We start from the raw sequence: 13,110 nt of genomic DNA on the forward strand, positions 1-13,110 counted from the left end.
CCAGGAAATAAGTGGGGAGAAAAAAAATCTAATTTATTTGTTTTACAATCTGTATAAAAATTCCAGAATCAGACACACATCTACAGGTGGTTTTGAAAAGTAAATGAGAGGCCATGGATTTGTAGATGTCCTTACTTCTCCATGGGTTTAGAGAGTGATGAGTTTAGTGATGGATCTCAGGTCCTGAACTTCCCGCCAGGTCACTGCCACTAACATATAATAAGATAAAGTTGACATTAAAGAACACAACTGACTTGAACTCCTTTCCTAGAAACACTTGAGATTGTGGGAGGTCTGAGGACCATTCACTGCTAATGTCAACTTTATCTTGGTTTTGTGACTAACATAAGCAAGATTTAAGGAAATGTGCAAACATCTATAGTAAGCTGTGCCCACAGGAAAATCCAGCACCCTGTATTTCTGCTTTCCCACTTCCTTTCCCTCCTTCCTTCAACACGTACCTGAACTCGTCCCTCACTTCTACTGCCGTGCTCCCTGTTATCACAAACACATCATCCATGTCATCAGTCAGCATGTTGCAGGCATAACCAATGTTGATGGCAGTTTCTGGTACAAAGTAAAATTACCTCAGTCAATGTTATTTAATAACACAAGTATACTTTTTTGTAAATTTTTAATTGAATTTTTGTGTATTTCATATACAACATCTTAATCATCTTTATACCCCCTTTCCGATTGGCACCCTCCCATAGGCCCCCAATGGATTTCATGCATTCTGTCATTTGTGTTAAGACATATCAAGTCACCTTAGTATCCCCAGATGTTCCTCAGTGCAAGTTCATCCACTGCAGTCTAGTCAGCCTACCAAGAGTCCTTCCCTTTAAGAAGATCAGCTCTTCCTCACCTGGCAGTAATCAGCTGCCAATAATTATTGGACTAAGATCGGGGCCTGCTGCCCATTTCCACAGTTCTATGTTGGGTTCTTGTCTGCTTGAGTTTGCACGAATCTTGGTCTTGTAATAACACAAGTATACTTTCTTTCATACAGTTTTGAAGCTGGAGTTGTGTTTCCCTGTAGCCTATCAGCCCCACTAATGTTAGAGAACATAAAATGAATGATAAAATGCAAGTGACCTGGCAGGAAGTTCAGGACCTGAGATCCATCACCAAACTCATCACTCACTAAACCCATGGAGAAGTAAGGACATCTGCAAATCCATGCCTCTCATCTCCTTTTCAAAACCACCTTTAGATTTTCAAATTAATACCCAGAAAGATATTCTAAGGTCTTGTGGTACACTGAAATAAACAAATGCAAAACTTTTGACCTTAAATCTTAAATAATCTCTTCAGAGTGCTAAAAATGTTAAACTTGGTTAATATTCAATTCTAATATAGTAGGCAAATAATTGGGAAAAAAACTCACAAAACGTTCAGCTGAACAATAACAAAGTTCTTACAAATTTTTTTATAGTTCTCCCACATAGGACATTGCCATTTCCCACTAAATAAATATTAATTTTCAATTTAATCATCATGTCAAGAACCACCAGGACTGCTCTACCAGAGAACTGGATAATTACATGCTAATTGACAGGTTTTCTTCTAATGTTACAGTCATTCAATTCTAGGTATATAGAATTATTTACCACTAGCTATTTCTACAGAATTACAAGTCTTGCCTACAAAAAAAGACAGTTGACAAAATCTCAGTATAATGTTTGTATAAGCCATAGAAATTAAAGATAAATAATAGTAAATTCATAGATATTTGTATTGAACCACTATACCCACAGATCAATTAATGCCAACAAATTCCTAGAGAGTAAGTACTTTATAGTATTAGAATGCCCAACTCACTAGTGTTTATTTTATTATTTTATTTTAGTTCAGTTTTTTTGGTCTTTTTGAGACAGGGTCTCCCTGAAGCCCCAGCTGGTCTGGAACTCACTATGTAGACCAGGCTGGCCTTGATCTCACAGAAATCTGCCTGCCTCTGCCTCCTGAGTGTTGGGATTAAAGGCATGCATCACCACAACCAGTCTACAACTCTTATTTCTCCACTTCATAAGGAAGGCTGGGCCTCCATAGCAAACAGTGACACAGCAGGCAGCCTTTCAGTTCCTAAATATAATACAACACCTTGGACCGTCTCAACTTAGTGGCCTATTTCTGTAGGGTATATAGGTAGGTAGTTGAAAGATTTGGATAGATAGATAGATAGATAGATAGATGACAGATGATAGATAGATATAGAAGATAGATAAATGATAGATAGATGGTGATGATAGATAGATAGATGATAGAGATATGATAGATAGATAGATAGATAGATAGATAGATATAGAAGATATAGATATTTGATAGATATAGATGATAACACGTGGGGGTCACAGGAAAACTTTCAAGAGTTGGTTCTCCCACATTGTTTTTGAGGCAACGTTTCTCTCTCCCTCCTTCTCCCCCCATTCTCTCTCTCCCTCTGTCTCTCTCTCTCTCCTCTCAATTTATTTAATTTTATGTGTATAAATGCTTTACCTGCATGTACGTAAGCAGACCATGTGCATGTGATGCCTGCAGAGGCCGGAAGACGGTAGCAAATCCCCTGGAACTGGAGTTATTTGTTTGCCTTCATGTGGGTACTGGGAACAGAGCCTGTGTCCTCTGGAAGAACAGCCAGTGCTCTTAATCACATCACTGAGCCATCTCTCCAGTCCCTGCAGGATCTCCCTTGCTGTTTCTGCTGGACTTCATGCTCAAGGCTACCTGGCTACCAGCTTCTGGGCAATTCTCCTTTCTCCACTTGCTAGGCGTCCTGGGATTACAGAAGTGCAACACTGTATCTGGTTTTCACTTGGGCTGAAGGGGCCAAACTCAGGATTCAGGCTTGTGCAGCAAATATCTTTCCCTGACCAGCTGTCCTCTGGCTCCTCTTTTGTTTTTTACTCTAAAAAAAATCCATACTTTATTTTATGTATAACAATATGGTTTACATATTAAATAGCCCTACAATAGAATGGTTTAACCAGTTTAACCAGTTTAACCAGAAGAAAAAAGAAAAAAGTTTTAGGTTACAAAACCCCTCCTCCAACACACAAAAAAACATTTTTTGAGACAGGATCTCACTATGTAGCCCTGGCTGGCTTGGAACTTGCTATGTAGACAAAACTGGCTTCAAACTCACAGAGCTCTGCCTGCTTCTGCCTCCTAAGTGTTGGAATTAAAGGCAGGTGCCACCACACCAGACCCTAAACAATTTTTTATTTTTGAGACAGGGTCTCCCTGAAGCCCCAGCTGGTCTGGAACTCACTATGTAGACCAGGCTGGCCTTGATCTCACAGAAATTTATTTTTGTAATTGATAATTTTGTTAGAAAAAAAAAGAATTAGAGGTGCTAGTGGCACAGGACTGCAATTCTTTGGGAAGGGGATTAAAGGCATGCATCACCACAACCAGCTCTACTATTTATTTTTGTAATTGATAATTTTGCTAGAAAAAAAAGAATTAGAGGTGCTAGTGGCACAGGACTGCAATTCTTTGGGAAGCAAAGGCAGAGAGGATCACAAGTTCAAGGCCGGCCTGGGCTACACAGTAAGTATGAGGCTATCCTGGGCAATTTAGTGAGACTCTATGTCAAAACAAAAAGTAAGGGGGTGGGGATATGTACCTAAGTAATAGAACATCCAGTTCAGCATGTGTGAGTCAAATACTTTCATCAACAGTACTGCAAAGAAGAAAAGATATAGATGATAGATCGATGATAGAGATAGATAGATATGATAGATAGATAGATAGATAGATAGATAGATATAGAAGATATAGATATTTGATAGATATAGATGATAGATTTAGATGATAGATGATAGATAATTGATTTATCCCATCTATGAACACTTAAATTCTCTAAAATGTATCTAACAAGTGGATATAGTCTTTAATATAAGTATGTGTTGAGCTGTAGAGATGGCTCCACAGTTAAGTGCACTGGCTGTTCTTGCAGAAGACCCAGGTTCAAATCCCAGCACCCACATGGTGGCTAACAATCATCCACATAACTCCAGTTCCAGGGGATCTGACATCGTCTACTTTCCTCTATGGGCAGTACACGACACAATTATGCTTACACTCCTGCAGGCATAACACTCATGCACGTAAAATTAAAATAAATAAATAAATCTAAACTATAAGCACATGCCAGTTAACTAAATACTTTGCATTTCCTAAGGTATGAAATAATTTTTAACTCTCAATGCTAGCAATAGATTTAAATTTTATAAAAACTTTTTCTTTCTTAAGAAAACGTTCTGAACATAATGGCATAGCCTTTGGTCATTCCTAAAAGTGGATTGCTGAACCACTGTACAGGCAATCCTGGAATTTAGCCAGACTGTACTGGCATAATTATAATCATTGTTAAAATAGTTTACAAAAAGTTTATAAACAGCTGTCTCCTTTCACCTTTCCAAAGCTTACTCACCACCCTCACCTCTTCTGCAACATCAAGAAACTAAAGGAGACCTCAAGGTCCCCAAAGTCTTACTTCAATGCTGTGCCACTACCTACCTTGACAGGGGACAAGACTCATATGAAAAATTTGTGAGGTATTTTTCTCTGTAAGGGTAAGTGGCAAATGTTTTGAGTGGCAAATGTTAGTTTGGTTTAGCCTTTATTTTTATTTTTTTTATTTTTGATTTATTTATTTATTTTTACTTTATGTGTATGAGTGTTATGCCTACATGTGTGTAAGTGCACCCGTGTCATGCAGTGTTCACAGGGGGTGTCAGATTCCCTGGAACTAGCTTTACAGAAAGCTGTTAGCCACCATATGGGTGCTGAGATTTGAACCTGGGTCTTCTACAAGAACAGCCAGTGCTCTTAACCACTGAACCATCTCCCAGCCCATATTTATTTATTTTTAATTTTAAGTGTATGAGTGCTATGCCTGCATGTATGTAAGTGCCCTTGTGCATGCAATGCCCAGAGAGACCAGAAGAGGACATAGGACCCCCTAAAACTGGAGTTACAGATGGTTGTTAGCTGCCATCTGGGTGCTGGGAACTGAATCTAGGTCCTCTACAGGAGCAGCCAGGCCTCTTAACCTCTGAGCCATCTCTCTACCCCCCCATTTGTTACTTTTTAAATAGTAGGTTCTTAACACATATTAGCTTTCTTTTTATATTTCAATTTTTCTGTGTGGAGGACTAAAAAGAAATCTAATTGGTTGAAGGTTTTGATTAGTTAAAATTTTACCAAAGAATTAACTCCCCCACTTCAAACATCATAATTTCCCATTTCCAAATTACCTTGTTTGTCTCCTGTTAGAACCCAGATCTTAATATTGGCTAGAGATAAACTTGCAATCGTTTCAATAACACCTTCCTGTAACTTATCTTCTACAGCAGTGGCACCTAACAGCTTCATTAGGAAATAAATAATAACTCACGTTAACACACGTAAACAACATCTGTAACATCTATAGCTTTCATTCAGAGTTTAAAGGTCAAGGAACAGGAAATGAAGACAACTTATAATATGTTAATATAGTAAGCAGACTAGTGTGTACATAAATTGATCAATCAGATTAGACCCCAAAAGGAAGTTCCCAAGTTAAGTCAGTTTAAGAGCAGAGACCCAGAGAGGTAGAATTCACATGAGGGACATGATATGCTCAGATAACTCATTAACATAAATGGTCAAAGTCCACTTGGCCTCAAATGACTTAAAAAGTTCTTAGCTGCTTCTCAACTTTCAACAAAAATGAAGAAATTCAAAGGAAAACCCTCAGCCCACAGAAAACTGAGGGTGTGGGGTGGTGGGGAGGGAGTAGTATCATTCTCTATATTAACAGACCAGCAGATGCCATAACAAAGTAAAGAGTATTCAATTTTCCTCCAATGGTAAAGAAGACACGCTTCTCGCTACTCATTTCCTTGGTCACCCGGCCCTCTGAGAAGACTGGTTTCTAAAAATAGACCACACTGTAATGGTAAAGATATCATCAAAATCTACTGGGCCTGGGATAGTTTAGTGCCACAGCCCCGCATTTCATAGCAACTTTTTCTGAGGTTAAAAAAAATAAAAAAAAGTGGACCATGAAGCAGGGAGAGAGATTAAAAACAATGTCAAAGATAAACCAGAGGCTGACAAATAAGGGGGAGTCTACTATCTTCTACTTTGGGGAAATTTCCAACTGCATATGTTATTGCTAACAAAAATAAACATCTAAGTTCACTGGGGCCACACATTGCAAGCTCAAAGCCAATATATAAAACATGATTCAGTGTTTGAAAGGATAACATCTGCTGCATGCAAGATCATTTAGCCAATGGCTTATTCCAGTGCTAGAGCTCCAAACACATGCTACCCGTTAAGTAGCGTAAAGCATCATGCTTCCAAACATATACCATCAGATCTCTTTCGATTTCTTCATACACTCCAGAAATCCGCTCATCCCTCTCATCCACGGCAGCATCTGCATCTTCAAGCATCTTTTGCCACACTTTAAAATACTTGTCATCAAGATCTCTATAAGCAATCGCCAAGGTTCGAAGGCCTTCCCCTGCAAAATCCTGCCCGAGAAGATGTAAAATTAGGAAGCAGTAGAAAGCAATAGGTACAATAAAAATCGCCCCATCATGGGCAAACTTTTCACCTGGACTCATTTTGTCCCAGAGCACTATGTGACCATCCTGACTAACTTCTTATCTCCTCAGACACAGAAGACAATATTGGTGTTCTATGTTTATCTCTGTGAGGCTTGGTTTTCAGGGTATCAGCCTCCCACTTGCTAATAACAGATGAAATGCCTGCTGAAACGTCCTAATTAGAAAGTGTGTGCCGTCACAACAGTGCCCAACCTTTCTTCTCCTGTAGGAAATATTCCTGTCCATGAGTCCCAGCCTTTAACTTCCAGGGGTGGGGGAAGAACTGGGATTCACTGCTCATCAGTCAGGAGTGGATGCTTTCTCACGGGACTACCGCAGGGCCTTTCACCAGGCCTTTCCACACCCATAGTACACCTGTGCCTAATCCATTGAGCCCTGCTTTTGATTGTACATGATTGAAATTTTCCACAACAGACACTAAAAGGAAATAACTGATGAATAAGTATTAGTACGCCAAACAGTAAAGTGACAGAATTTGGTGTACTACTCAAGGTTATAATAATAACGTTCAGGGGAAAGTGGAAGAGAAGCTTCTACAAGACAAAGCTTAGAGGGCCGACTTTGTTTTTCTATACTCTCCTTTAAAACTTTTCTCTATTGGCTATATTAAGGTTTCATTTTAGTAATAAAATGGGTTGAAATCTTGAAGATAGCGTCAAGTCAGATTAGCTCAAAATACATTAAATTTTTTAGAATCTACACTTGACAGAGTTAATTTTTTTTTTTTTTTTTTTTTTTTTTTTTTTTATTTGTCTTTTTGAGACAAGATCTCCCTGTAGCCCCAGCTGGTCTGGAACTTGCTATGTATAGCTGGCTGGCCTCAAACTCATCGAGATTCGCCTGCCTTTGCTGGGATTAAAGATGTGCACCACCATGCCCAGCTACAGAGCTAATTTTTAATAAATAGACAAATATTGAGAATCCATACTTTTTCTATATTGGCTTGGTGTCCTAGTGTAGCTTTAATTGACACAGTCTAAAGTCATCTGAGAGGAAAGTCTCAACTGAAGAAGTGCCTAGATCAGAAGGGCCTGTGGCCATGTCTGTGGGAGGCTATCTTCGTATTAACTGATGCATGAGGGCCCAGCCCACTGTGGGCAGTACCATCCCTAGGCAAGTAGTCTTAGACTGTTGAAGAAAGCTCACTGAGCATAAGCCTGTGGGTGAGTGAGCCAGAATTCTTTCAGGGTTTCTGCTGAATGCTCCTGCCCTGAGGTCCTGCCCTGACTTCCCTCATCAGTGGAAGTAGAAGCCAAATTAGCCCTTTCTTCCTAAGCTGCTTTTGGTGATGGTGTTTGTCACAGAAACAGAGAATAAACTAGGGCCCTTGGTAAACAAATAATGTCATATGATACTTCTGGTACTTTATCCTTCTGATAGGCCTGAGGGGTAGGAGATTGGTATCTGTTAAGTGTCTCACACAACCACATTAGCTAGAAACATAAGTAGATTGAGCTGGGGAAACGAAAACCTTCCATGTCGCCTCTGCCTCCGTCAGTCATTTTGGGGGCCTCCAACTTACAAGCAAAGCATTTTATCAGCGTTTCTGCCCCTTTGAGCCTTGCCTGTCATGGAGCATATCTTCTCTACTGTACACTGGTGTATGGTACAAATAGAGTTTTATGGTCAGACACAGGCTAAACCATGATACACCTTAATGAGGTAAATACAAAAAAAAAAAAAAAAAAAAAAAAGGCAATGTATACCACAACGATGTGCTTTAGCCCAGAAAGACCACAAAAAAAATTATCCAAATTTATCGCACAGGCAGTTGGTAGTAGTTTGGACATTGTAATCATATTTTACAAGCCCTGTCTTCCAAGACCACCATTGGATCCCCTTCTGATCTGAAAATCTAGTTAGTGCCTTGTAACCATCTTTTGTCTTCTTAATAAACACAAACTCTTCTTTGCCTTTAACTTGCAGCCCCAGTGGGCATTATTCCTGCCTTCCTCTCTGTTCTGTGCAACATTGAATCAACTCTAAGATGACATTACAAAAGGGGACAGATGATTTAAATTACCTAATTAGTTCATTAGTTTAATCCTAAATGTTCATTTGAACAAGGTCTTTTCCTATCATTAAACCATTGAGAATCAATGATTAAATACAAATTTAAAACCCCACAATTCAGAAGCTAAAACGAATAAACTGAGAGACAGAGCAGGTCAAAATTATCTGGCCTAAAAGCAATTCTGTTGCATAGAAATATGAAAAGCCTGAATTAGGCTTCCTCAACTTCAATATAAAAGTAAAATATATGAAAATCAAGAGCTTTGGTGTTTGAGTAATAACAAAAATCAGATAGTTATGATTCCAATATTGTTTTCATAAAAAAATTTAAGAGACCATGCCAGCTTTCTGGAATACATTAAAAGAAAATCAAGAACGCTCTATTGGAAAGAAAGAAAAAAAAAACAAACTATGTTTGCGACCAATGTTACTAAGCCATCATTTTTAACTTAAAGTCAGGCAGAGTATATTTTATTTGTTTGTTTTGTTCTTAAGAGACTTGGGGAATGTTTTATATTAAATATAAAGCCTAACAAAGGAACATGAATCCTCAATGATTTTTAATGGGGGTAACAGTGATAAAAATGAGGAGAGCTTTGGATAGTTCTCAAAGTTCACACGGGGTTAAACAAACCTCAAACAAATATCAGAATGACACTTGAATATCAGGTTTAAATCCATAATACCCATATTATTTCATAGGCCCTCACCCCCTGAAGCAAAAGTGGACAGGAGGCACTAAGGTCACCTCTACTCTCTCCAGAAAGTTTCTGAAAGCAAATTATGGTAGTCTCCAAATATGTGAGCTTAGCCCCTAGAACACATAAGGAACTCGGAACTTAAAGTCTGCATGAAAGAGTCCTTAGAGGAGAAAGTTGGCTCCAGAGACTATTTTTCCCTCACCATCTAAGCGCAGCCTTCAACTAGTGGCCCTGACACATCCTGAGACTCACCCTGTTGTGTGGCCCTGGCAGCTGTTTAAGCTAATCCACCTGTGCTGAAAACTGTGGGCTCAGCCAGCCAGCAAAGGGGTTCCCTGTGCCAGTTTCCAGGCACACTGACACTGCTCCCTGTGGGACGGATCTCCAGATGCTTCTGTTTCACAGGTCAGACCATTGGCTGATAAGTTTTTAACAAGTCCTAACCATAGGGGACGGCAAAGGGTCATTGCATTGAACTCAACATGAGGCACTTACACTGAGGTGGTCTGATGTCAAAGACAGAAGGTCTTTGTTGGAAGGATGAAGTTTTTCAAACAAAATGGTATCTGCTCCTTTGGAATAAAGTTTTATCTGTCCTTCTGGGTTTCGAACTGAAAAGAAGAAGTTTGAAGAAGCAGATTATATCATTGAAATCTGTCAAAACTGAACTCTCCTTCCCAGGACTCCAGATAGCCAGTGCAGAAATGGGCATAAGATTTCCGCCCAGAGTCTTTGACTAGACAGTCACTACCTAAGTCAGTTGACTTTATTCCTGTTTAATCAACTTAGAAATATTCATTCTACTGGAATCCTTTGATTTCCCAAACTCAGAAACAATTATTTTTATTCTGGTGGACATGACCCACCCATTCTCTTTGTCCACTACTGCTAAAGGGTCCAAAGTTTTAAAGTAAGTCATCTGTATTAAATAGAATTAAGAGCTTTGACTAAAAGCTCCTGAGGTAGAACCAGAGGCCTACTTTTCAAATAAATATCACTGCTACCTCAGCTCTTCTCCATAGGAGTTCTGACCAGTCCAGCATTGGTTGTACATCAGCTATTGGCCCTTTCTTCCCTGTTCTTATACAACTTTGCTTGGAAAAGCTCATTCCGTCTAATGGTTAATTCTTGGGTCCATCACAGCTGCAAACATACCTCACAGAGGACTTTAAAGAAATAAAACTTCCACCCTTCTCCCACTGGAAGTCTGTTACTTGCAGGCCTGTGTTCTTACCTGTTGTCCAGGTTTTTTGAATGACACCCTTTCCTGGACTCCCCTTCTCATCAATCTTACCTGCATATTCTAGTAAACAAATCTTATTTCCAAGCCACAGAAGAGTTGGTCCAGTTTGGTAGGCTTAGTTTTACATTTTGACACACAGTGGGCACTTAATAATCTGAATGAATTAATGAATGAATAAATGACACAGCATGACATAGTCATGTGTTTCTGCCTAGGAGGTACTACAATTGAAGGTAACTGTCCCAGCCACAACTTCACTTTGCAATTTGAGCATACCCTCATACACTTCATTAGTTTAATCAGGGAGTATTCCATGCTTTCCACTTACAGTTTTCTCTAAAAACAGAATGCCCCAGGACAAATGAACATAAATATCCACTACTATTCATTTAACATGGTGAAGCAAGGTAGGAAACAGACTGGAAAGGGGCAAACATTCATGAGCTCTTTTCCCCTAGCGTAGGCAATTCAAGGTAGGATATAAGAAAAACTGTACAAGGTCAGGCAATTAGACAAGCAGACCAAGGGTCTTAGAATAGAAGGCCATAACAAGACACAGTACTAAAAGATGTCCAGGGTGCATTATATCTGTTCAAGCCAGGAGGAAACTAGAATAGACAGTGTTAATCAAGGGTAATGTGCTAGTCTTTGTCAACTGGCACAAACTAGAGTCACCTGGGAAGAAGGGGCCTCAACTGAGGAATCTCCTCCATCAGAATTGCCTATGGCCATATCTGTGAGGCATTTTCTTAGCTGATAGATGTGGGAGTGGGAGGGCCCAGCCCACTGTGGGTGGTGCCATCCCTAGGCAGGTGGTCTGGGCTATATAAGAAAAGTAGCTGATTAAGTCATGACGAGCGTTCCTCCCTGGGTTCTGCTTTAAGCTCCTACCCTGAGTTCCTGTCTTGACTTCCCTCGATGATGGACCACAACCTGCAAACCAAATAAAACTTTTCCTCCTCTGAGTTTGTTTTGGTCAGTGTTTTATTAGAGCAATAAGAATAGCAAATTAGGACAGGTAACACTTACTGTGCTTTCATAGTTACATTCCTCCAACCCTTAACACTTTTTATCCTTTTATGATTGTAGCCTTTTAGATGAAACTGATCATTTGGGGGTATGGGGGAGACAGGGTCTCACTATACAGCCAAGGCTATCCCCAAATATGATCTTTCTCCTTTCTACCTCCCATGTGCTGAGGTTATGTTAAACAGTCTTCACTCATGTGGGAATTCTGGAGAGCTATTGTAATTTATTCCTTGATAATTATCTGCCACTTGCCTCTATTTAGTATCTTTGAATTTTCTACACCACTATGTACTGAATTAGTACAATAGGTTCTGCCATAATCTTACAATGAGATTTGTATGTGAACTAATTAGTAGATTCTGAGTCCTTTGACAAAATGCTATAGAAACCAACATTTTAGATAGCACTGACTTAAATCAGGGCTCTTGACCCAGAATTGAAACTATACGTGGATGATGAGTTAATGAAGGATAGACCAAAAAAGAAAGAAAAAAACAGGAGAGAGAGGATGGAGAAGGAAGCAGAGGGAGGAGGTGAAGGGAAAGGCCGAGGAGGAGGGAGAGATCAACAACAGCTGAGCCTCTGCGGCAGGGTGCTGTCCCCACAGACCAAGCCACGGGACCATCAGGAGACTGGGTCTGTTTCCTGCCCAGTATCAGAGACGTTTCTGTTCTAGGTGAGTCTCTTTCAATGCCCCCTCCCCCATTAAAAGCCAAGCAGCCAAAATAAAGCCTGCGAGCTTCCATTCTGTGACCATTACCTTTCCTCATGTGGAATCCATTAAGGCAGACAGGCATCTGATGTCTGCGGTTAGGCTGAGAATTCTCCACAGCCTGTAATGGTGACCAGTCCTGAGGAAAACCCAAACATCTCCCCATGTAACAATCTTAGCTTTTTGTCAACACCCTCAGAGCAAAGAGAAATCAGTTCTGAGCCAAATGAACACCACTGACACCTCCCTGAGGTTTTAAGGAGAGACAGACCCTGCTGACGCGACACTGAGCCAACAGTGTGTGTTGACTTCTTAGCTGATGGTGACTGCCTATGGTCTGTTATCATAAAAAATAAAAATGGATATCCTCAGACGGTGTCTGTTTTTACCTTCTGAGAACAACCTTTCGAAGCTGTTTCAGTAGAGACAAAATGGATATACACATTTTCCATGGTAGGAATTTAATACAGTGATTGAGAAGTTCTTAAGTTACAACATATTGGATAGAATTCTATTCGACAAAATTTGTAGGGGATATACTGTGTGCCAGTCCAGTGCTTGGACCTAGTATGAAAAGATAAAGCACTGCACCTGACCTCAGGTAGCACACAGCCTTTAGGCTGGGAGAAACTTGGTGTTACACTGTCAAAGAATGAATAAAGCATTCTGGAGATACAGTTATCTTAAAAACATAAGAGAGAAAACAAATGATATTTGAATTGGACATTCCCAGATCAGTAGACTTTTTCAACAAAAAAAAAATTAAGAAAAAATTGTCATATATAT

At 39.7% G+C, this 13,110-nt stretch overlaps 1 protein-coding gene across 1 annotated transcript in view; it reads right to left on the reverse strand.

The window, feature by feature from the left end:
- The window catches only part of Atp8b4 (ATPase phospholipid transporting 8B4 (putative)), a 194,211-nt gene that overhangs the window by 59,752 nt on the left and 121,349 nt on the right, over positions 1 to 13,110 (reverse strand). Inside the window, 4 exon segments of the mRNA XM_017797827.2 lie at positions 462 to 567; positions 5,265 to 5,376; positions 6,366 to 6,530; positions 9,836 to 9,951. Of these exon segments, the coding sequence (XP_017653316.1) occupies positions 462 to 567; positions 5,265 to 5,376; positions 6,366 to 6,530; positions 9,836 to 9,951 (499 nt within the window).

The sequence above is a fragment of the Nannospalax galili genome, unplaced genomic scaffold (assembly GCF_000622305.1).
Source record: "Nannospalax galili isolate Female #2095 unplaced genomic scaffold, S.galili_v1.0 scaffold735, whole genome shotgun sequence".
Lineage (NCBI taxonomy): Eukaryota > Metazoa > Chordata > Mammalia > Rodentia > Spalacidae > Nannospalax > Nannospalax galili.